This window comes from Anguilla rostrata, chromosome 4, assembly GCF_018555375.3.
Source record: "Anguilla rostrata isolate EN2019 chromosome 4, ASM1855537v3, whole genome shotgun sequence".
Classification (NCBI taxonomy): Eukaryota; Metazoa; Chordata; class Actinopteri; order Anguilliformes; family Anguillidae; genus Anguilla; species Anguilla rostrata.
The window spans coordinates 47,908,486-47,931,323 of NC_057936.1; the positions used below are offsets into that span (position 1 = coordinate 47,908,486).

Below are 22,838 nucleotides of genomic sequence, written 5' to 3' on the forward strand. Positions count from 1 at the left end.
GAAGCCACTACGGAATGGAAAAAGGCAGGCAACTGGAAATCTCTCTCTCAATTTCAAGGTGTATTATTGGCAAGACATGCTCTCTCTCTCTCTCTCTCTCTCTCTCTCTCTCTTTCTTTCTCTCTCTCTCTCTCTCTCGCTCTCTCTCTCTCTCTCTCTCTCTCCTCCCTTCTGTTCATTGTTTTTTTTAAAAATTGTATTTATGGTTCATGTCAATCTAGATTATCTATCCAGATCCAGGCTAAATTTTGCTACTATCAGCAGTGATTAGTGTGACTTGATTGAAATGGGATTATGTGGGCGGACCGCTGTCTCCACACTGGTCCTGTAGAGGCAGCAGCGTGTTTGTAAACAGGGGTCCTCAGTACCATCTGCCATCCACCTCCATACACATGGCCCACACACTCCCATCCTCTTAAACAACATGTTTCAATGCGCACAAGGATCCTGCCTTCTTCAAAATGCACACAACACGTAACGTTCATTTAAGAATATAATCTGCAATATCTATTTTCATTTATTTAATTTACTTTATTTGATATATTTTATAAAAATTTATAATAATTATGCTACTAATTAATTCTATTTATTAATTAAACTTCTCACAATAATTGTTTCTGTTTTAACAACCCTTTGCCCTGCAATGATGCGATGCGATACAAGGAAACTACAAGCCTAATCATCACAACATTTTGACTGCTCACCTATGCACTGTAGTTCAGACACCATCTGGATAGCAATGTTACATATTTTCCCTGCATAATTTAAATATCTTTTATAATCCTTCTAATTTAATAAATATAACTACGTCAGGCTAATGAACATAGTTTCAACTCATATCAATGTACATAATAAAACATTTCTGGAATCACTAACAAACTTACTTTTTTGTTAAATTACACATGATAGAGAGGTGTGTTTTTCATTCCATTGCTGCCATATCCCTATGAATCTGTGTTGAATCTGAATCAGGAACAGAATTTTGGACTTTTGCAGAATTTTTTGGTCAGCTTTGCAGAATCCTACAGAATAGAATCCTGGGGGAGTTCTGTTGAACTCTCTGTTTTTGTTTAAAAATGTAATATGGGTACAGACAGTCCACACATGTCTTGATTCATTGGGGAGTAGTCTTGCTAGAAATGTGGAATTATTAGGATTCAGTGCCATTTGATATATTTAACCAGCATGATATCCATAGTTAGCACATTCAGAACCATAACTGGCATGAAAACCGCACGGAGAAATTTGAGATTTGGAATGCCTTTGCTGGTGCAGCTATCATTAAAAACCCTCCAAAAATAACTACATTCATGTAAAAATCCTTCACGTTTTTGATGGGGCATGACTGTATTTTGCAACACTGTAAGCCATGAATTTGGCTTTAAATAAATAAATAAATGGTGTCAGAGGGGTGCATCTCATTGAGGGACTCACACTTAGTACAGAGAGGTGTCCAGTGGCGTGGACTAAACATGCACTGTGCCGGTGTTATATTTGGCCAGAAGCACTGTGTGACAATGCATAACTGGCCATAGCAATACCCAGGGAGCAAGGGCAACGGCCAGCAGGGTGTTCCTATCTCACGCTCAATAGCAGTTCCCCTGGTCAACATAGCACTTGCGGTCACCAGTGCTCACCTGCGGTCACATGCGGTCACATGTGCTCACCTGCGGTCACATGCGGTCACCAGTGCTCACCTGCGGTCATATGCGGTCACATGTGCTCACCTGCGGTCACATGCGATCACCAGTGCTCACCTGCGGTCATATGCGGTCACCAGCGGTCACCAGTGCTCATCTGGGGTAACACGCAGTCACCTGTGCTCACCTGTGCTCACCTGCGGTCACCTGCGGTCCAGCACACTGACTGTGGGAGATAAACCCCGTGGGTGCTGACACCACGTGTTCTGAAGGACGTGCAGGGCAGGACACACCCTCCCCTGATTGACTAGAGGTTCGATGTTTGATACAGGTGAGACAGAAACAGTAAAAAAAGGGACATACATATCTGCCCTCTTTTTCTTTTTCACATTTCCCCTTTTCCTCTGTCGTCCAGTCGTACAGGTAGCGTGCTCATCCCCGAACACGAGGCAGGGAGACACATGGCGAAGACGTGAATGAAACGCGTCACACTATACTGACTGGATGAAGCTCCTTACAGCCCACTGGCCAGACCATACGAGCGACTGCACACTGAATGGACCGTGCATGGTAGACGAATGCAACCACATCGCGTGTTGCAGAATGCTGACTATGTTACGGCACATTTGACTGCATCAGATATTTCAACAAGCTGCCAAAGTGCATGCTGCCTTGCACTAAACAGACTGGATCAGCAGAACATGCAGATGAGATCATATATTTTACAGCACACTGACAAGATCATACATGTTGTAGAATGCAATCGTACATGAGAGAGACCATGTGTAAGATCTTGTTTTCCTCTACAACAGATGCTACAGCATAATCACTTGAGTAAATGTGCGACTACATGCCATACATACTGCATCACACTTTACAGAGTACTGATTCAATCAAACATGTCACAGCACACAAACTACTTCATGCGCATTATAGCATGCAGACTAGACCGTGTTACAGTGCACTAGGTCACACCTTACAGCACGGTCACTACATCATGCGTTACAGCACCCTGACTACACTGCATACGTGACAGAATACTGACTGGATCATATGTGTAACGCCATGATGCCAAGATCACACAAGTTACGGAAAACTGAACAGATCACGCGTGTGACAGCGTGCTACCTAGCTCACGCGTGTCACGGCTGAGACTGCTTCCCGTGTTTCTGGCGTGCCATCGGGGGAAATTACATCTGTCTCACATTCGGATACGAAGCGCCTCCTTTCAGGAGAAAAACGTGACAGTTTTAAAAATAGAACAGAAGCCTCTCTCGGTGCACTCTCAAAGCAGACGATGAATCAAGACAGTCAAGCGGATACGCAATCTCAAAGTGCTGTACCTGCTCCAATCAAAACGCAGCCCACACCCTTGGACTGACTGGTTAAGCATACTCAAATACTACACCTGCCAAATCAATCTAAAAAAAACGTTCTTTGTTATAAATAACACTATTTATAGTATCAGAATACAACTGCAACTGCTATCCATACACCAGGGAGGGAGGCAGTAACGTGAAAATCTTTATGAAGGGAACACGTTCCATTGCATACAGTCCATGTGTTTTGTCTGTCCTAAATCTTTCAACCTTTTTTTAAGAGGGGAAAAAATTCCTGGAAAATGAATGCCGTCACACCCGGCAACGGCATAAAGTGATGGAACGGCTCGCCAGGTTAATGACATCCCAAGGTCACCAATATTGCCAAAAGGGAAGTCATTTCCATTTCACTCCTGAGTCTCATAGTCTACACAATGGAGCAGCCCCATGAAATGCACTAGACTTCCTGCCAAACAACAGGGGCTCCACCAGGGGGACCACAGCCAACTGCAAGGGACACGGGCGCCTCACTGCAATGTTCCTTTATTTTTGGAAAACAGTGGGGAAATCAGCTATGGTGTGAGGGAGTGCCAGCTTGCACACCCCTCAGGGAAACACCTGAAGCACTACCGCCAGTACCTCACGCTCAACTGCCACACTCTCTTCCCCAAAGCACCCTAATGCCGGCTCCTGGGGTGTTACACAAACGCTGGGGAAACATCACAACTCAATGCCAGAGGGGCCGGAGGAACTTCCCCAGACTGCAAGGCCAAACCGTCATTAGCCGCGTTTCCGGAACACACCGAATGGCGCTCTTCCACTGGAGTCTCCTCGGAAGCGCAGGGTTCCCATTCCAGGGTTAGATTACGTAAAAAATAACAAAACAAAGAAAAGACTGCCGAAAATCTGCCTCGATCGAGACATGCCAGAACGCTCCTGCGGCCAATTAGCCGCAGTTTCCTTCGGTTTCCAATTTCGCTGGGAAGAAGAGGAATGTGGTCTCGCCCGCCAAGGAAAACCACCTCCAGACAGACTGACCTGATGCCGAGACACATACACGGCACTGAAAATTGGGATTTCCAGGACATCTCCGGAGGATTGAGCTCATTGCCAAACTCATTGGCTGTACCATTTAATGGAGAAAAAAAACAATACATTCTGAACTAATGGGCTAATTCTCCTTCAATGCTGGAGTTCACTGTATGGGCTTTCCCCATAGAATAAAATTAAAAAAGGGTTCTTCATAAGTAGGCCTATCGCATACTATCATCATTAGTTCTAGAGATATATTCATACAATAATCTATAGCTGACATGCAGAACCATGGTTACAATGGCTCCTGCTGTTTCTTTGGCACCAACAGCAAAAATCTCATAGCACGGTACTTCAGGTAGTGTGATCCCTGAGGGTAAATACACAGCAAGATTAAACCTGGCATTTCATATTCATCAAGCTGGCCTTCGCAGCTTGTCTCATCAGAACGATTTTTCTTTGTGAGGTCACTCAAGAGAAACTGATTCAAGATGCTTGGCTTCACAACTGGCAATGCATGAAGCACGGTGAGCATGTCACAGAATGGACACGTCTGGCCTGGCATTGAACATCACTAGATTACCACAAACAAATCATTGTAATGGTGGAAGCATATCCACTGCCAATAAGAAATGTTTCAGGTGAGACCATTCGAGGCTGATAAACAATTCTCTCCCATTCTTCTCAGGGCAAATGGCACTGTTTTTCCCCCAATGAGCAGGAGGATGTAGAAGCTCACGCGTATGCAGCAGGCTCAGAGGAAGTGACATAAACACTCTGCTGTAGTCATAAAAAATACGAGGTCAGTCCTCTGGCTGAGGGGAGCTCTGTGAATGAGGTATTTTCTGCTGAATTGTATCTAAATTTGTGAGCTGGTAACTAACGCCTCTTGAGCAAAAACAGCAGCTGGTGTGCCCTGCAGCATTCACGCTTCAGCCCCCCTCCCACCACAAACACATACGCACACACACACACACACACACGCGCGCACGCACCCACACACACACACGCGCACAGACACACACACAGACGCACAGACACACACACACTCACGTGCGCACACACACACACACACACACACGCACACGCACACACACACACACACACACACGCACACACACACACACACAGACGCACAGACACACACACACTCACGTGCGCACACACACACACACACGCGCGCGCGCACGCACCCACCACGACACACACGCTCACGCGCACACATACACACACACACACACGCACACACACACACACGCATACACACACACACACACAGACGCACAGACGCACACACACATGCATGCACACACACACACACACACACACACACACACCCCAAAGACACACATACACAAGCACACACACATACCCTACATACACATGCACACATACCCCACATACACACACACACGCACATGCACTCGTGCCCCACAGACACACACACACGCACACACATGCACACACACAGAGACATGTACAAACACATGTACACACACACATACACACACACACACGCACGCATGCACGCATGCACACACACACACACACACATCCCCTGTACATTAAGTTATCTTCATCTAGCGGCAGCTGGGGGCCGCTGGGCACATGTCCACACAGAGGCAGATTATACAGATTCCAGCAGCACGTGCCAAGGCAGCGCTCTCCCCGCTCCACCGTGGCATCATGGGAAACGGGAAACCAGGCAAAACAAAGGCAAATTGGGGCCTGTCTTCAATTAGTGGAGTTCTCCTAAAGGACGAATTGTTTGTGGCTGTTAAAGCCAGACTGTACAACAGCCCGAGTCACAGAGGCAAACTTCATTAAAAAGGATAATAATAATAATAATAATAATAATAATAATAATAATAATAATAATAATAAAACCAGTTTCTTACATGACAGTCAGAGGCAGAATGAATGAATTATTAACATGGTTCTGTTAACCCTGATTTTTAATGTGAAGGCAGTTTTTCACATGGGAAGCAAATAAACAGACTTAATGACAAAAATGCGAACAGATCAGCCTTGAACTGAAGTAATCAGACATCCCCCGATTATTTCCAAACATCTGTGAACAAAAACCAAATTCTTACCCAAGTGCAAATGCACATCAGATGTAACACTGAAAACTAGATCTTACATTTTGCTGCAGTTAATTGTAGAGTAATACATTCTGGCCTGATAAGTAATAGCCTACCTTCTGCCCTGAAGTTACACTGCACATGTCACTCTTACGAAGAATATGAGTAGTCACATAGCTAATTTAAACTGGAGATGCATGGTGTCATTACAATGACTGAGACAAAAATAGGTTATTTTGATACAATTTAAACTTTTGCACACAATATTCTATTCTACACACACATTCCAAATGTAACGCAGTAGGATAAACATACTGATATAACGTCTGTAAAATCACAGGGGAAAAGGAACAACAAAAGCCATTCAGAGTCTAAACCAGTTACAGGACATTCAGCTCAAGAATGTTTGAACTGAAAATTCTGAGAAAAAGCACTTATTTATAATTTATTTATTTACATTTTGTTTCCAAGGCACATCCTTGTGCACATTTACCAAGCTGCACTTTAAAAGGCATTTTAAAGGCCACAAGACTTTCATTTATATAACAGACCATGTCAGTTATCTATTCCAATGCTTTGTCAATGCCAGCTGCTGAAAACCTGGTCTAAACATATCCCCATTCACCTGGAGGTACCCTGCATATAGCACACCGATGATGTCCTGTACAGTGGACTCCCAGCCCAGTTCTGCAGTTTGGAGACAGTCAGCCACTTGACTGAACAGGACAAAATACTATCAACTCTATTCTGTGGCAGAAGAAGACAACTGGATTTCTCGGTTCATAGTCTTTGCCAGTTTCGATGCCTTTCTACTGCTGGTTGTATTGGTAGTACAGGGCATACTGTATGCAGCTCAATGGCTGAAGCTGTTACTGCCACCAGCTGCAACTGCAGTATCAGTACTTTTTTCATAGTTTGAATTTCAAACACACAGTTCAGGCATACACACAGACACACACACCAACATGCACGCATACACACACACACACGCACACACACACACACAAGTGCACCCAACAGCTCCACAACACCGCAGCACACAGCTCCATAGGGCCAAACGTGTTAATCCGTTCATCGGCCAGACTGAAACAACTTTTGAAACTGCTAATCCCAGCTGCAGCAGTGCAGGCACATGAAAAGCATAGTGTCACCGCACTGTTAGAAATATGAGAACAGCTCAGTGAGTACAGGTGCTAGCAGACTGGCTTGTCTAGACACAAGTCCTACATACACACTTTTATAAGGACGGATTTCACAGACCCTGCATACACACAGAGAGACACACACACAAACAGATGCACATACACGCACAAACACACTCAGTAAGCACACTGCATTGAAATCACATCATATATGAGACTTGGGATCATCATTCAAAACAGCAGCTGAATGAGAGAATGTCACATACTCAAAATTATTTATTTTTTACAAATAATTTCATCACATGCACTTTCTTTAAGTATATTTTAAAGCAGTATAGCATTAAAACACAATACTCATTTGTGTAAGCACAAAAAAATAATTTTGCACAGCAGAAGAGGGACTAGAAATGTATCCATATGTATTAGGCCTACTATTTTCTATCATAATTTATAAATCATTTTATTAGATGATTTAATAAATCTCCTTGTTTATAAAAAGAACTGTATGGATACTTCCGGGCTGTTTCTGTAAAGAACTGCCCCAGGTATACTGACAGTGGGCCCTGAGTTCCTCCCAGTGTGGAAACCATCTGTCCCAATATGTACCCGTGCCGTTTTTTCCTGTACCTGTTACAGCAGTGGGTTCTTAGTCTGTGACACCCAGCTGATCTGATAGCATGACGGAGACATCTAGTGGTAACAGCGGTGGGCAGGGAAATGCCCTCATCTACAGCGTCCGTGTGAGACAGTGTGCCTCAGCTCCTTTGCTGGTCTACTGCTGCCCTGAACAGGTCACTAAAGAAAAGAGGTACGTCGCTCTGGATAAGAGCGTCTGCTAAATGCCTATAATGTAATGTAATGTAAAGACAGATCTATGAGGGTCCTAGCCGCTATGCCTATGGTAGAACTGCTGGGAAAGTGTGTTGGGATGAATGTGTTGTTCTGCAATCCAGTATAAATACTGTCAATGGGGTCATGGAGTCCAGTGTTCCAGAGAAAACTTAATACGGTTTTCCACAGAAATGAGGACGCAGAAGACAGGAAATCACCAGATTATAGCAAGTGAAGACAGACAACAGTCCAGTTAAGAACAATGAGCACCGTGAAACCAAACCGCCAAAATTTAAAACCAAAGCAAAAAGATGGTTTCATAAACCTACACACTCGAGTCAGTAGAAATCACATCAGAATCATGGCATCACAACCTCCAATGAAAGCAGCACAATATTCAATTTAAACTCATTTAAAATCTGTTTAATTAATATCATAGATTGAAGAGGTTGACAAAGTATCAAAGCCAGTTGCGATGCTATTTTTAGCAGCTGTTTCGCCCTCACTGATGAGTTTGACTCACAGAGATTATCTGCCCTTTTAAAGCTTTGTTTGAGAGCACATTCTGTGACATTTTACCTCAGGAGGAAACAGAGAGACGCTGTTAACGTGGTGCGGAAAGGAGGGAGAGCGTGAAGAGACTGAAGTTGCTGGGATCAAAGCCTCAGCCGAGAGGCGCTGGCCCAGCACATCCCCACCTGAGGAGAAGCCAGACACACTGGAACGAGCCGGCCCACTCTGGGTGGCCGTTCATTTATTTATATAAAGCACACCGTGTATACTTTCCCTGCCTCTCTGACTCACTGTGGGAGCGGAGAAGGGCTCTGGTGCAATTAACTTACTGGCAACGACCTCTTTGCCAGACGGGGGGCGGGTTTGGGGGCATGGTGGGGGGGGGGGGGGGGGGGTTCACAAATAAAGGGGTATCAGTTCACTTTCTGCTGCGTTCGCGGGCAAGCCTGGCCTAGCACTGCGAATGGCCAGACACGTTACGCCCAGGGCCCGTACGGCAGATGTAACCTTTCACTTTCTCATCCTCCTCTGAACCACACAGAATGTGCCGGTGATTTATTATGCTCTTCCCGAAGAATAAACACGCCGCCGCTCTTCTCCGTCTGCCGCGAGGAGACCTTCAACTGCCCAAGGTCGATACAAACGACCGATCTGTGTTCCCTTCGCTTCAAACACAGCCGGCTGTTTAACCTGCAATAAAATCCCCAGCAAAATGTCCCAGACTTGCCCAACACCATATTTTTTGACAGGAGGCAATGATGTCACACGGGTGAAGCAGCACCCTGCCGTTTTACACTGAGCAGGCTTAAACAATCTTTAATATGCTTCATCCAGCACTCCATTAAGAGAAGTGCGATGACAAGCACGTGCGCTAACAGCAGTGGTATCTGTCTAAACAAGGGACCGTTAAAAACAAAACAGAATGGCCAGGCGGTCACATAAACCGCACGCAGGAGAAATTCAACAAACAAACCCGACTGTCACCCCAGCGTGCCGAAACTGTCTAAACATGTGAAATGCATTTTTCCGGGCGCCCAAACACGGAATCTGAAGCGCAGGTGTCCAGCACTGAGGGAGCGCTGTGTTTGTGTCCTGTGCTCAGCATCGCCCTGCAAATAAGCCTCTGCTGCCGGTACTGCATGTCAACCACGGCTGCAGAAAATCAGCCTAGCCAGCAAGCTAACACCCGCCACAAAAATACATGCAAAAAAACCCTCAGATCTGCCTACAGGTATTCTGGAAAGATCTACAGGTACCCAGGGAGGCAAAGGCTGCATTCAGATAAGCGCGGACCCTGTGCGTCTGGGGCACGCTCTTTTAAACCAGCTAAAGGAAACCTTCTCCCGGGCTCAGCACAGACTGCCCCTGAGCCCCAGGGATCAGCTGATAAAGTGAGACACGCAGTGTGTCTTTGACCTGCTGGGCAGTGCAATGCCACCTCTCTCTCTCCTTCTGTGGACCTCTGCATCTCTCATTCTCACACATTATTTATCTCTCTCTCTCTCTCTCTCTCTCGCTTTCTCCATTTGTTGTTGGGTGAAAAAGAGAAAATAGCAAAGGTTTTGGGTAGCAGAGATGCACCGATACACATTGCATGAGCACACACAGACACACACTCTCTCTCCCTCTCTCTCTCACTCTCTCGCTGCACATGCACATCTTAGTGAATGAGGGATGAGAGGCGGCAGCCGGCAGCGACTCACATAGGAAACCTGTACTCTCCGCCGATGTCCCAGCCCACAGCAATGCATCAAGAGGGCGGGCGGTGGGTTTGGGATGTGCCGCTGGGCAGCCCCCGCTCAGCCCCTGTCCATGCCCGTCCAGCTCTCCTCCCGTCGCCGTCGCCAGGCGCGCGCCGAACTCCCGCTGCTCTCACACGGCTTTTTGGGCTGGCCCCCCGGGCTGCCCGTTTCCATGGAGAAGCAGGTGCGTCCCGGCGTCCCGCGGCGGGGCGGCGGCTCCGGCGCGGCTAAGCATGTCCGTGTGAGCGCGCTCCGCTGTCCCGCGCGCCGCTCTCCCCCGCCGAAAACTGCCCGGGCGACCAAGACCGCCAGAACAAAGTTCACGCTCCGGCTGTGCTCCTCCTGCTGCTGCGTTCGGTCAGCGCCTCCCCTCACCCCTCCCCCCACCACCCCACCTCCTAATTTATATGCTAGCCCTCCTCTCCTGCGCACGTGGGCCAGCTGTGGAATCGTTACGAGGCGTAAATGTCATTTTCGGATCGCTGTCGGGTCCCACTGGAAAGTGCACCCCGCTCCGCCCCGCGTGCCCCCCTCCCCTCGCCCTGCCCCTGCCGCAGGCTGTGCCGAGAGGGCCGAGGACGGGACTCTTCCCGCAGAGCGGCGAGCGGCGAGCGGCGCTAGCCTCGGAGACCTCAGAGCGGCGAGCGGCACGCGCTGACCCTCTCCGTCATCTCCTCCCTTCCCTGTCCGGCCCCCGGAGATGATTGAGTCCCGACTTTAATTCACTCCGGATCCCTCAGACTGCGGCGTCTCCTCTCTCCCTCAAGTGCCCCTCCCGCAACACCGCACCCCTCCTCTCTCCTCCTCTCCTCTCCCCTCCCCTCCCTCCCTCCCCCTCCCCCCGCTCTGTCTTGAGGATACGTGTCTCAGTCACCCCCCGTCCAAGCTTCTCATTACCTGAATCACTTTATCTCATGGCGAGAGAGGGAGGGAGAGAGGGAGGGAGGGAGGCTGGTTACTGTGCATTTGTGCTGCTTCACTGTTGCCGCGGTGCTGCACAGTGGAACAGGTAGCCGCAAGCGGAACAGGAAATACACTGGCTGAATTTAAATGCGCCTCAGGCTCCATCGGCTCGGCGCTAACGCTAGCACTCTCGCTCCCGCGCTCTGCGCATGAGAGGAGGCACGTTCTGTGCTCGTGTGCGCTGCGCATCGGGCATCAGCCAATCAGAATACATCACAGGAAAACCTGGGTGAGCCTGAAAACAATAACAAAAAAAAAAAACAAAAAAAACAAATAACAATGAAGGTTTGCAATGGCTGAGGCTGAGGTACAGTAAGCACAAAATCAGTGAAAATGCTTTAACGTGAGTATGGAAGGCATGGATATTCTGACCAGCCGTTCAAATGAGCGTCCATAATTTGGATGAGTAAAGAGAAGGTGCACTCAGGCTTGAACAAGCGCATTCCTCCAAAAGTGCTGATCTGCATTCTCATGCCTATACGCTTGGAGCATGCCAAGAGGCTAGCTAAAACTGACTTTGTACCTCAAGGTTACAGCTGCCAAATTCTCATGGGTAGGGTCTGCTGGAAAAAGCGACCGGACACATGTCGTTCACCCCAAGAGTTTGCCTTTGGATTCCGTCCTTTTAAAATGTCACTAACAAGCGCAATCATACCCGTAATAGCCATAATCATAACAACATGCGCAGCTGACCCAGAGCTTGTGCTAGGAGTGTGAGCCCCGTGAGCGGTGTGTGTGTGTGTGCTGTGTTTGTGCTCCTCTCCTCCGCAGAGCACAGACGACACACGCCGGGATCATCTGGGGCCTCTCTCGCGCACAGAGACCTCAAAGCTCCACGGATGAGAACCGCTGTCCCTTTGAAGGACTGGCAGGAGGGGAAGTGCGATGACAGGCACAAAGCTTCTTCACAGGAGCCGAGATTCATTAAAATGCAGGGCCTTCAGCAAGCTCTCTGTACTTGACAAAATGCTTAGCAACCTCTGTGAACACCCGCTGATGCACAAATCAGCCAGTTCGTACTCACTCAGCCACACCTGAATTGTTGCTACCAATTTAATTTCTCAAAAACATCACAGTTTGGTCTGCGATTGAAGAAGACAGGTAAAATGAAAAACCTACAACACGTTCCTTCTGGTGACATCATCCTTAAACTCTTTGCTTGATTGGAGGACTGCAGTTGAGCGCCTTAAAGTCAGCCCTGCGCAATTCCGATACGTCAGTCTTGTGATTTAAGAGCACCGCTAAAAACGATACCACTTTAAAATCCCGCTTTGATGACGCAAGCAGACCTCGGCACATCTTTCGAAAAGAACAAATGGTGCCCGCATCCCGAACTCACCGCGTCCAGAGGATATTCTGTCAGAAGCCGCCTTCTCCAGACAGAGACGCATCACTCACTGTCATCCCATGCCCAGACGCTTTTCAATCCCAACCTCCCTCTCTGCTGGTCTCCTGGTGCTGTGTGTGTGTGTGTATATATATGTATGTTTGTGTGTTTGTATGGGTGTGTGCATGTGTGTGTAGGTTTGTGTGTGTGTGTGCGTGTATGTATGTTTCTGTGTTTGTATGGGTGTGTGCAGGTGTGTGTATGTGTGTGTGTGTGTGTGCGTTTGTGTGGTTGTATGAGCGTATGCGTGTGTGTAGGGTTGTGTGTGCATATGTGTGTGTGTGTGTGTGTGCGCGTATGTATGTTTGTGTGTTTGTATGAGTGTGTGTGTGTGTAGGTTTGTGTGTGTGTGTGTGTGCGTATGTATGTTTATATGAGTGTGTGCGTGTGTGTGTAGGTTTGTGTGTATTTGACACACACATAAACTAGTGGCTCTCAATTTCACAAGGAGCCTTGAAATGGAGATTCCTGTCCTCCAACAGGGGAGAGCTATCTTTCGCAAAGCTGCTGCAGGAGTGTGTTCGGTCTTGGTCATTACCCCACACTCCTGTCTGCTTCAACTACCATTTTATCCCTGACAGAATTCCAAAGACCTGTCTGTTTAAACTACCACTTTATCCCAGACAGAAGTCCATACAGGGACCTAGGAATGTGGAGGGAGAACACTGTTCCCTCAGGAATGAAGTGAAAATCGGATCATTGTTTTTTGCTGGTTTTATTTCGGTTTGATTCTGTTCTTATGCTAACTGTAAAGGCTTGGCAAAGCTCAGCCACTGCCTGTCCCATTAAACAGCGCAATCGATCACTCGGACAACCTGAACCCGCAGGCGAAGAACAGCAGTCATTTTTCTAAGAGCTGCTATCTCCATGGGGGGGATGGAAATTATGCAAGCCAATCCGTCCTGCATTTGACATTGTGGTTAAGAAGCTACTGTATAAGGTGACACGCAGATGAATCACACACCAAGGGTGTCGTGCACAATAAACACCAACGCTGCTGGCTTCATATCAGCAACATGTTGGAGCAGCAATCTCAGCATCAAAATGCATTTTATATCAGTGTCACTTTACTTTTAAATGGAAGAGTATAAAAAAGAAATCATTTATATGGTTCTTGAGTATTTTTGATCACATAAACATAATATATATATATACATATATATATATATATATATATATATATATATACACTCACCGGCCACTTCATTAGGTCTACCTGTTCAACTGCAAACTGCACCCGTTAATGCAAATATCTAATCAGCCAATCACGTGGCAGCAACTCAATGCATTTAGGCATGTAGACATGGTCAAGACAATCTGCTGAAGTTCAAACCAAGCATCAGAATGGGGAAGAAAGGTCATTTAAGTAACTTTGAACGTGGCGTGGTTGTTGATGCCAGACGGGCTGGTTTGAGTATTTCAGAAACTGCTGATCTACTGGGATTTTCACGCACAACCATCTCTAGGGTTTACAGAGAATGGTCCGAAAAAGATAAAATATCCAGTGAGCGGCAGTTCTCTGGGCGAAAATGCCTTGTTGATGGTCAGAGGAGAATGGCCAGACTGGTTCGAGCTGATAGAAAGGCAACAGTAACTCAGTAAGAGCATCTCTGAATGCACAACACGTCGAACCTTGAAGCAGATGGGCTACAGCAGCAGAAGACCACACCGGGTGCCACTCCTGTCACCTAATGAAGTGGCCGGTGAGTGTGTGTATATATATATATATATATATATATATATATATATATGGTTCTTGAGTATTTTTGATCACATACACATGAAAGTGAGATGCTAGGCAGTGCGTCTCACTGTTTAAAGACAATGACTTGCATTAAAATGCAGTGCAGGTTTTCACCAACACTACAATGAAGAGACTATGTACCTCACCCATAAATACCTAATGCCCACCCAGGTGAGGCACGCCATACATTCAATACTGTACCACGACCACGCGTTGGGCTGGAGAAGGGAGGAGATGAGCCATTCGGACCAGGGTTCGAGCTGGGCGGCAGTGGAGGACTCTGGGAAATCAGCCAGGAAAACAGTGCAGAATGAATAATATCTAAGAGCAGCCCACGTTCTCTGACCTCCCACTTGAGCGCTGACTAGCGCGAGGGAGAGCAGACCTGCCCTCCAGTTACTGCCGTTCTGAATGAAAATCAGCCAGCTTCGTTAAGGTGTTGCTCATTACAGCACTCACCTTTCCTGGGTTTATGTAAAAGTATATCCACAAAAAAAATGAAGGCACCCACGCATGCAACATATGGGGTTTGGGAACACTGCAGTAGAATCTGTGTCGCCAAACATTAAGCTGGTATCACATTCTGACTCAGTTGTTTTTTTTTTTTTGTTGTTTTTTTGCACAGTCAAACGATTAAATTAAACAGCCTAGAGCACCGTCGCACCACCAGATGGCAGTCTAGTTCACTCTTCAGAAGGGTAGAAGGGATTTCTCATTGTGTTGCTTATCCCACCTGCTGCAGCCTCACAAAAGTCATGCCCCTTCAGTTCCACAAGCAAGACAGCCACACAATTACCTACCAGTGTGACACGGATTTAAAATGTGAAGCAGCTCTAACTGCACCTCACTTATTCACAGACTGTACACGGTGAGGTAAAACTGCCTATTCACACGTCCAGGTTACGTGTAAATATTTGGTCTGAAGCCAGAGGCACTCTTCTTTGACCAGACAAAGAAAAACGGTCTCGCTTTCAGCATTTTTGTTCTGCATTCTTTTAAAAATATTTTTACATTAAATTTCCAAGACAATCCACCAAAGTAAAAAAACCACAACAATAATCATTTTTTTCTGCTAAGAAAAATAACAGATCCTAAGCAAAACCTATTCATTTTGTGGTTCTTGTATGAATAACTTTGGGAGGTCTCTGGCCAAAAAGATGTGATTCTGACTCCACATCTCTCTGCCCCTCCATTATGCAAGACCCCAGTGAGTCAGCTCAGATAACTGGCAACGCCACATCCAGAACAGCACCTCCTTATGGAATTCCGCTCTGCATGAGAAGGAAAACTTTAATCTTAATCATCAAAAAAGGGTTTCCCATAACTCCCCCCCCCCCCGCCCCCATACTCAGTCTCCACTCCCAAAAAAGAAAGGGAGCTGACGAAGGAAATACCCGGGGGAGCAGTGACAGACCTCTCCCCCTGGCCTCCCTGTGTGACAGAGACTGCAGTCACCCAGCCAGCTCCCACTGGCTGCCCTGAACATAACTTCCTCCTCTCCACTGATTGGCCACCCCCATCGTCAACATCACTGATTAGCAAGTGGACAAAGATCTCAGTGATCTTAAATTAAAAGACTTGCGGTTTTTAATCACCTACAGATCTCTCTCTCAACTCAAAATACATAAACAAGATTCTGTCAGAGGAGTACATGTTGAACATAAAAGGGAAAAATATAATGCAGTGTATCTGTGTTTCCCCAAGCCCCAAATTGTGGTAAAGACACAGTGATTCGGCAACAAAAAATAAAATACTCCCCTGGGTTGCAGCAGAAAATATATGTTAGACCATGTCTTTAAACGTTTAAACTGGGACTAAATCGTCTTTCATGTCACTTAATGTAACAAGTGAAATGTGTGTACAAGGTGAAAATCAGCCAGGTTTTAGCATGTTGTATGTTCACTGGTATGTGTACATTAGCAGTTCTATTTCAAGTTCACAGCAATCATCATGAATAATTAGGTACTGTGTATAATACAACTTTTTTAACTGTATATGAAAAAAACAGCTTTCAGCATACAAATTAGTAGTGCCTACAATAAACCCAGCACCAATATTTTATTATAAGGCCCAGAGGAACACATTTTTGGGATGTTACAAAAGAACAATTTGGAGATTGCCGGGCTGAGGCCGTATGCCAGCTGACATGAGGGCCACCAGAGGATTCTGGGAGAAAAGCAGAAGGGATAGGCTTCTGATTTGCTTTTGGGGGATGTGGGTGGAGTGACAGGGAGGGCGGGGGGTATAGCAGCAAGCCGGCACAGTTTTTGAGAGGCGGTCTGGATGTGACACATGAATGGAGACCAGGGTTGTGCACTGACTGGGGGGGGAGGGTATTCTCAAAATAAAAAAGGGCACCTTATACATTTGCTTAGAAAAAATGCAATAAAATCATAGCAGCCACGAGGGCACTTGTGCTGTCTCAGGGCAGTGGGGCATACGCTTCAGCACATGCTGGTGTCTATCTGTGCACGTGGCTGATGGACAGATGATGGGACGGCCCTGCCCACTGGCAGTAGGGCTGCTCCACATCCGCGTGAGCCGGGTGGTCTGCCTTTCACACAAGCGAGAGTTTACCAGGCCGATTAGCCACAGAGCACAGAAAACCAGATCTGGGCAGGACCCTTCCAGCATTGCCTAGCCAGAGGGTGGAGTTTAAGGCAGGGACAGGCACTTTATGGGTAGAACAGTCCACAGATCGAAGCCCTGTTTCTTTGCAGAGAACAAGTGAGCAAAAAAAAAAAAAGTGCCTCAGACACTGGAGAGAGCAGAGATCTATAACCTAGCTCCGTGTCATGGTTAATTAATTATGTGATATGTGAGGTCTATGCATATAGTTGTGTGTAGGCGTGAGAGGATACAAGTTACTTTTATTTTTTATTTGACACTTTTTTTATTAGGCATCATGAATTGAAATCGAGATTATAGCCTTTGGATACATAAAAATCAGAGAACAAACTCTGATTCTCACTTCTGGCTCTTATGCAGAGAACAAGAGGGGCAACAGATAATCTACGTAACAACATCCTCTTGGCAAAGCACAGAATAATTGTTTTTTTATGCTTCAAAAAAAGGTCAATGGAAAATAACTGCTTGTGGAATACTCTTATTCTCATTTTTATATATATTTTTTTGTTTTTGCATTTCCACTGCCTCCAGTAAGGCCAAAGGACAAGTCTAGATACTACACTTCCTGAAGTAAGAAGACAAGCACATAAGGCATTTCAATCTTCCCAGTATTTTCATACAAAAAGAAAAACTGTTGGAAGTGTTTCCAGGTTAGTATCACTGCCCCCAATCCAGCTCCCCCCAAGCCAAACAAATGCTAATTGGTAGCTCTGAGGAAAGGACATCAGGTACACCTGGTGTACCAAAATGTTTATTGTAATGCGGTCTGTCATGCCAGGCATGAACAGCACATTGTGTCATCAGATCGTGCACTCGATTTCTCACTGCTATGGTAACGGTGAAGGAAGTAAAACGTCTTGTTCCCATGGCGACATCTCACTGATCATAACTGAGAAGAAAGCATCAACAGACAGGCGGTTACATGAAGTGTGTGAAAGGTTCCTGGATCCTTTCTCCATGTGATTTAAATATTTAACATATGATAAGGGAAACAGCTTAAAGGCATTATAACAAAAACAAGATTAGAACGTGTGACTCGTACACACAAAACAGAATGAGCCTCTCTGCATTCGGGCCTACTGCATGTACAGTAACGGTATAGCAAAATGCAAGGTAACTATTACCTGCATACGTTTTCCATGGGGGAAAAAAGTATAGTTTTCCTGGCTTGCACACAAAAATATCTGATAACAAGCTACAATACTGACAAGAAAAAGAGAGGAGGGAGAGAGGAGGGGAAGAGAGATAGGGAGGAAAGCATATGGACAGATGATTATGAGGGCGCTGAATGTTGAAGAATCTCAGGAAGATATGTACTAAAACCAAAAGTATACCCTCAGAAAAAAGGAAAAAAAAAAGCATAGAGAATGGGGGCCACTCTCAGACGTTCACAACTTCCAAAATTATAATACACCATTCGATACATACACTCTTATTTGATCCATTTATTGTGATTATGTTACCTGCATTACACTAGCCTTACTTCTAAACAGGCTCTCATTTTGTAGCTAGAAATCTTTTAAGCTAAACAATAATCGAATGAGTTTTAAGGTGGATCTCAAAGAGCATCATTTCTTTTTTTGTTCAATGTCAACTTTCTAAAAGATGCAGCATAACAGGAAATGACATGAGAATAATCTCTCAATAGCTGATAACAACTTTTAAAAAACGCTATCTGCCTTGTATTCTCAAAAACAAAAACAAAAAATAACTACAAACTGCAATTTAAAGTCACGGATGTAGAATGTAGCCAAATCATTTGAAGTACAGAGAAAGTTAAATCAAGAAAAATACTACAAAGATGCACAAGGCAAACAGCGAGTTCAAAGCATTGCAGGGATGCTTCGTAGGGTGTGGTAAAATACACAGCATCAGCGAGGAAATAAAGTGAAATAAAGCTGCGGACTGCTGACAAGCAGGCAGTTTCTATCCACTGAGCCCAGTGTAAACTGCTTCTGGCACTGTACATTAATATAACTGCATCTCCCAATGTGTTCAGAAATGCATTAAATGTTGCGTTGGCTAACACAAGAATTTCATTATGTCATGACATTCACTATGCCATACAGTACACCTATGGTGGGGCTGATAGCACCATCACTAGTTAGGGATGGTCTACTGAACGACACGGGACAGATTTGGAGAAAAACCGGCAGTATGACAGCACCCCAGAAGCAAGGGTGAATTTCAGTTTTAAAAAAACCTTGCTTATCACAAAAAAGAAACAGAATGTGCATTCAATACTGCACAATGGCTGCATCTAGCACGAGTCTCACAGCAAGAAGAAAATTAATTGATAAATTTGAAAATAAAGGTTAACTGCCAATGTTACCTGTAACCCAATGGTAACCAACTCTATTTCTGGAGATCTACAACCCTGTAGGTTTTCATTACAACCCTAATTTGGCGCACTTGATTATACTAATTAGCAGCTCGACAAAACCTCTGGCTGTTGAAAGAGGTGTGCTTTGTTATGGTTGGGGTGAAAATCTACCGGACGGTAGATCTCCAGGTACAGGGTAACCCATACAGACACATGGGAAAAATGGATGGAATAAATACCTACATAGGCCTACATGGCAAATCTGTACAGTCTCCATGTGAAAGCCAAACATACAGAATAAACATAAAAGCAAATATTTATATGCATAACCCCACATCAGCAAAATACAAAAACAAAAGTCACTGCCATATCTTTGATCTTTTCAGGTTCATGCCCTGGTCAGTTGACCAATCTCTAAGTCCTAAGAATTCTATGTCTGAGGTTCTACTCTGAAACAATATCACTGGCTAATTCAATTATATTTATAACAGCATGCGTCTCCCAATCACTGTAAAATATAAACATGGTGGTTAAGTCCATTAGCACTAATACACAGTCATTATGGGGCAATCATAACATGTTATTATAATCATACATTCCTATCTAATGTCGCAACAATTGAGGCGTAAGTATTCTGTTAGAACAAGACAACAGATCCAATCAAAATACAAAAGTATGTTGACTCAACTTTAAAAATTTTCACCACAGACTTTCTGCAGAAAAAGAGATTTCTTGTGCTTTTTACAAAGCCAATAATTGTGGAAACGCACACGCACACTGACCCAGCCAATGCTGGGAGGGGTACAGAGCAGCACCCAGCCCCCGCCTAACCTCCTCCCCCACTCTGGTCCCCCAGAGCCCGCTGAGCTTCTGGGCCTCGAGGCCGCAGTCGCCCACTCCTCTTCCTCACAGCGGCCATGTTCTTTCTCTGCCAGCAGCTGCTATTGATCAAACTCCCATCCTGACAGGCTGGACCTGAAGGAATGCTAGTGACCTGAGCAATGTGCTTGGCTCCTAAACTGCAGAGCTCAATGGTTGGGTTTGCCAGTGGATGAAGCCACACAGATGAGTCAGTTTCTCAAGTGTTTGGAGAGAGAGAGAGACAAGCAAGAAAAAATTCTAAAAGCTGCACACACAGGAAGGACCTGAATACCATATTCGGGAACAAAACAATGGCAATTTCTTGTTTGCAATAAAACAAGTAGGCTACAGAACAAATTATCATCATTGCTCAACACATTAAGTGATGTACTGTGCTCGGTTTTGATCAAATTGACCCATTTTAAACTTTTAGTAAAAGAGGAATGACACTTCGGAGAAACACATTTGATACAGTGACTAAACCCATGTAAATTTGGTTGTTTTGTGCTTTTATTTGCTATTCATCAACTGTATTCGCTTTATGTCTTTTTGCCTATATGGTTTCTTTGAATATAATACAGATGAGAAAATGAGATAAAGATAATATATATCAAGTATTTTGCATAAATTCTATTTCTCTATTGCTCAAAAATCCCAAAAATGTCCCAGGTATATTTGACCCAGGCTAACCGTTTCACAGGTGCTAGTAATAAAACAACAACATGATTAAATATCATTCAAGTTTTCTGTCACTACCCTCCCCATTCATGTGTCTTAGTAACAATAGTTTGTGTCATATATACAGTACAGGAATGCAAAATGTATATTGTGGCAAACACGCCTGCCACAGGCCACCGAAGTGGCTTTCTTTGGGGCCCTCCAGCACAGAGACACAGGGAGAAGATGTTAAAACAGTCCACGTTTATTTGCAAGGGTCGGCAAGATGTTATAGCCGAGGAGCAGATGTTAACACACTGTCATGACAGAGAGGCTCCCCTGTGTGGGTGGGGATGGCAGATTTAACCTGTGCGCAGTGATTACCTCACTACGCACAGGTGCAGCCACTCCTGTTCCTGGGTCCAATTAGCCTGGCCAATTATCTAATTAACCAATTATCCAATTGGCCAGGTCTAATTAGCTTGACCCAGGCAGGTGTGGCTGCTTAAACCAGCCATCCCCACACCACATACCCCCAACGCCAAACTGAGGCCAGGGAGAATCCCTGGCCGAAGCCTACTCCCCCCCCCCCCAGCACTCCAACCAAGCGAGAAAAAAAAAACGAAACAAAAAAAACCAAGCGCCCTTAACACTTTAAGGGCCCCAGAACAGTCCAGTGCACAGCCGTGACCCTCCCCCGGATGATGAGGCAGCCCTCCCCCCTCCTCCCTCTCGGAGCGCGGGGATTCCTGGGCTGCTCAGCTGGTTGGTGGGGATGTCACCGGCTTGGGCTGTTCCAGGGGCTGTGGTGGGGTGGCTGGGCTGGTGGGCTGGCTGGGCTGGTGGGCTGGCTTCCTTGTGGCGCTGGGGACCAGGAACCCTTGCAGGTGTGGTGGCCGCCAGTCGGCTCTGCTGGAAGGCTGGTGCAGGCTTTCCCCTTCATGGGCTCCGGGCAACCCAACCAGGCCAAAACGACGAACTAAAACAACCAACAGACAAGAAAGGAAGCAATACGGCGCGGCCACTGCTTGTGCGCCGCCCGTAGCTGACCCGCCTTCCCGGCCAAGTCCAGCTCACGGCGCGACCACCTCTCGTGCACCGCCCGTAGCTGACCTGCCTTCACGGCCAGGTCCAGCTCCCCAGCGTCCCAGCTGAGGATCGCTTCCTTCCCCTCCGTGGTCATCTCTCGCTCGCCGTTTTTGGCCTGGAGGATCCGCCCAAAGCCCTGTCAGGAACACCGCAGCTGTTCCTCCTCCAGTGTGCTTCCTGGCTGGCCCTCCTGTGCCTCTTTCTTGTGCCGGAGAAGCCCCACGTTGGGCGCCACTGTGGCAAACACGCCTGCCACAGGCCACCGAAGTGGCTTTCTTTGGGGCCCTCCAGCACAGAGACACAGGGAGAAGATGTTCAAAACAGTCCACATTTATTCCATGAGGGTTTGGCAAGATGGTAAAGCCAAATGAGCAGATGTTAACCCTGTCATGACGGAAGCTCCCTGGTGTGGGTGGGGATGGCAGATTTAACCTGTGCGCAGTGATTACCTCACTACGCACAGGTGCAGCCACTCCTGTTCCCGGGTCCAATTAGACCTGGCCAATTATCTAATTCTCAACCAATTATCCAATTGGCCAGGTCCAATTAGCTTGACCCAGGGCAGGTGTGGCTGCTTAAACCAGCCATCCCCACACCACATATATCATACCCCATACCTATAAACCAGAAAAAGAAGACGTCTGGTTTGCCACTTTTACTGAGAATGGTTGAAAAGACAATGAACAGTCATTTTGTTTAATAGCTCATGTCTACAGTGGATGAGGAGCTTAACATATCAAGTCCTCTTTCACAACCCTCTCTAAAATGAAGACTCATCTGCTCTTAAGCCGGCTTGGTTCCTGACATCCTCAGTCACCACCACTCCTAGCACATGAGTTAAGCTTAGCCTCATTCAATGTCAGCACTGTGACTCGGGTTTGGA

The 22,838-nt window shown here is 46.0% G+C and overlaps 1 protein-coding gene across 2 annotated transcripts in view; it reads right to left on the reverse strand.

Moving 5' to 3' along the window:
• The window catches only part of cacnb2a (calcium channel, voltage-dependent, beta 2a), an 88,511-nt gene that overhangs the window by 60,089 nt on the left and 5,584 nt on the right, over positions 1-22,838 (reverse strand). Inside the window, exon 1 of one of the 2 annotated variants that reach the window (XM_064332844.1) lies at positions 10,265-10,649. The exons of the other annotated variant lie outside the window; for it this stretch is intronic. Within the exon in view, the coding sequence (XP_064188914.1) occupies positions 10,265-10,312 (48 nt within the window). The 5' untranslated portion in view covers positions 10,313-10,649. Of the gene's footprint in view, positions 1-10,264; positions 10,650-22,838 lie in introns of those variants that run through there. 2 annotated transcript variants of the gene reach the window in all.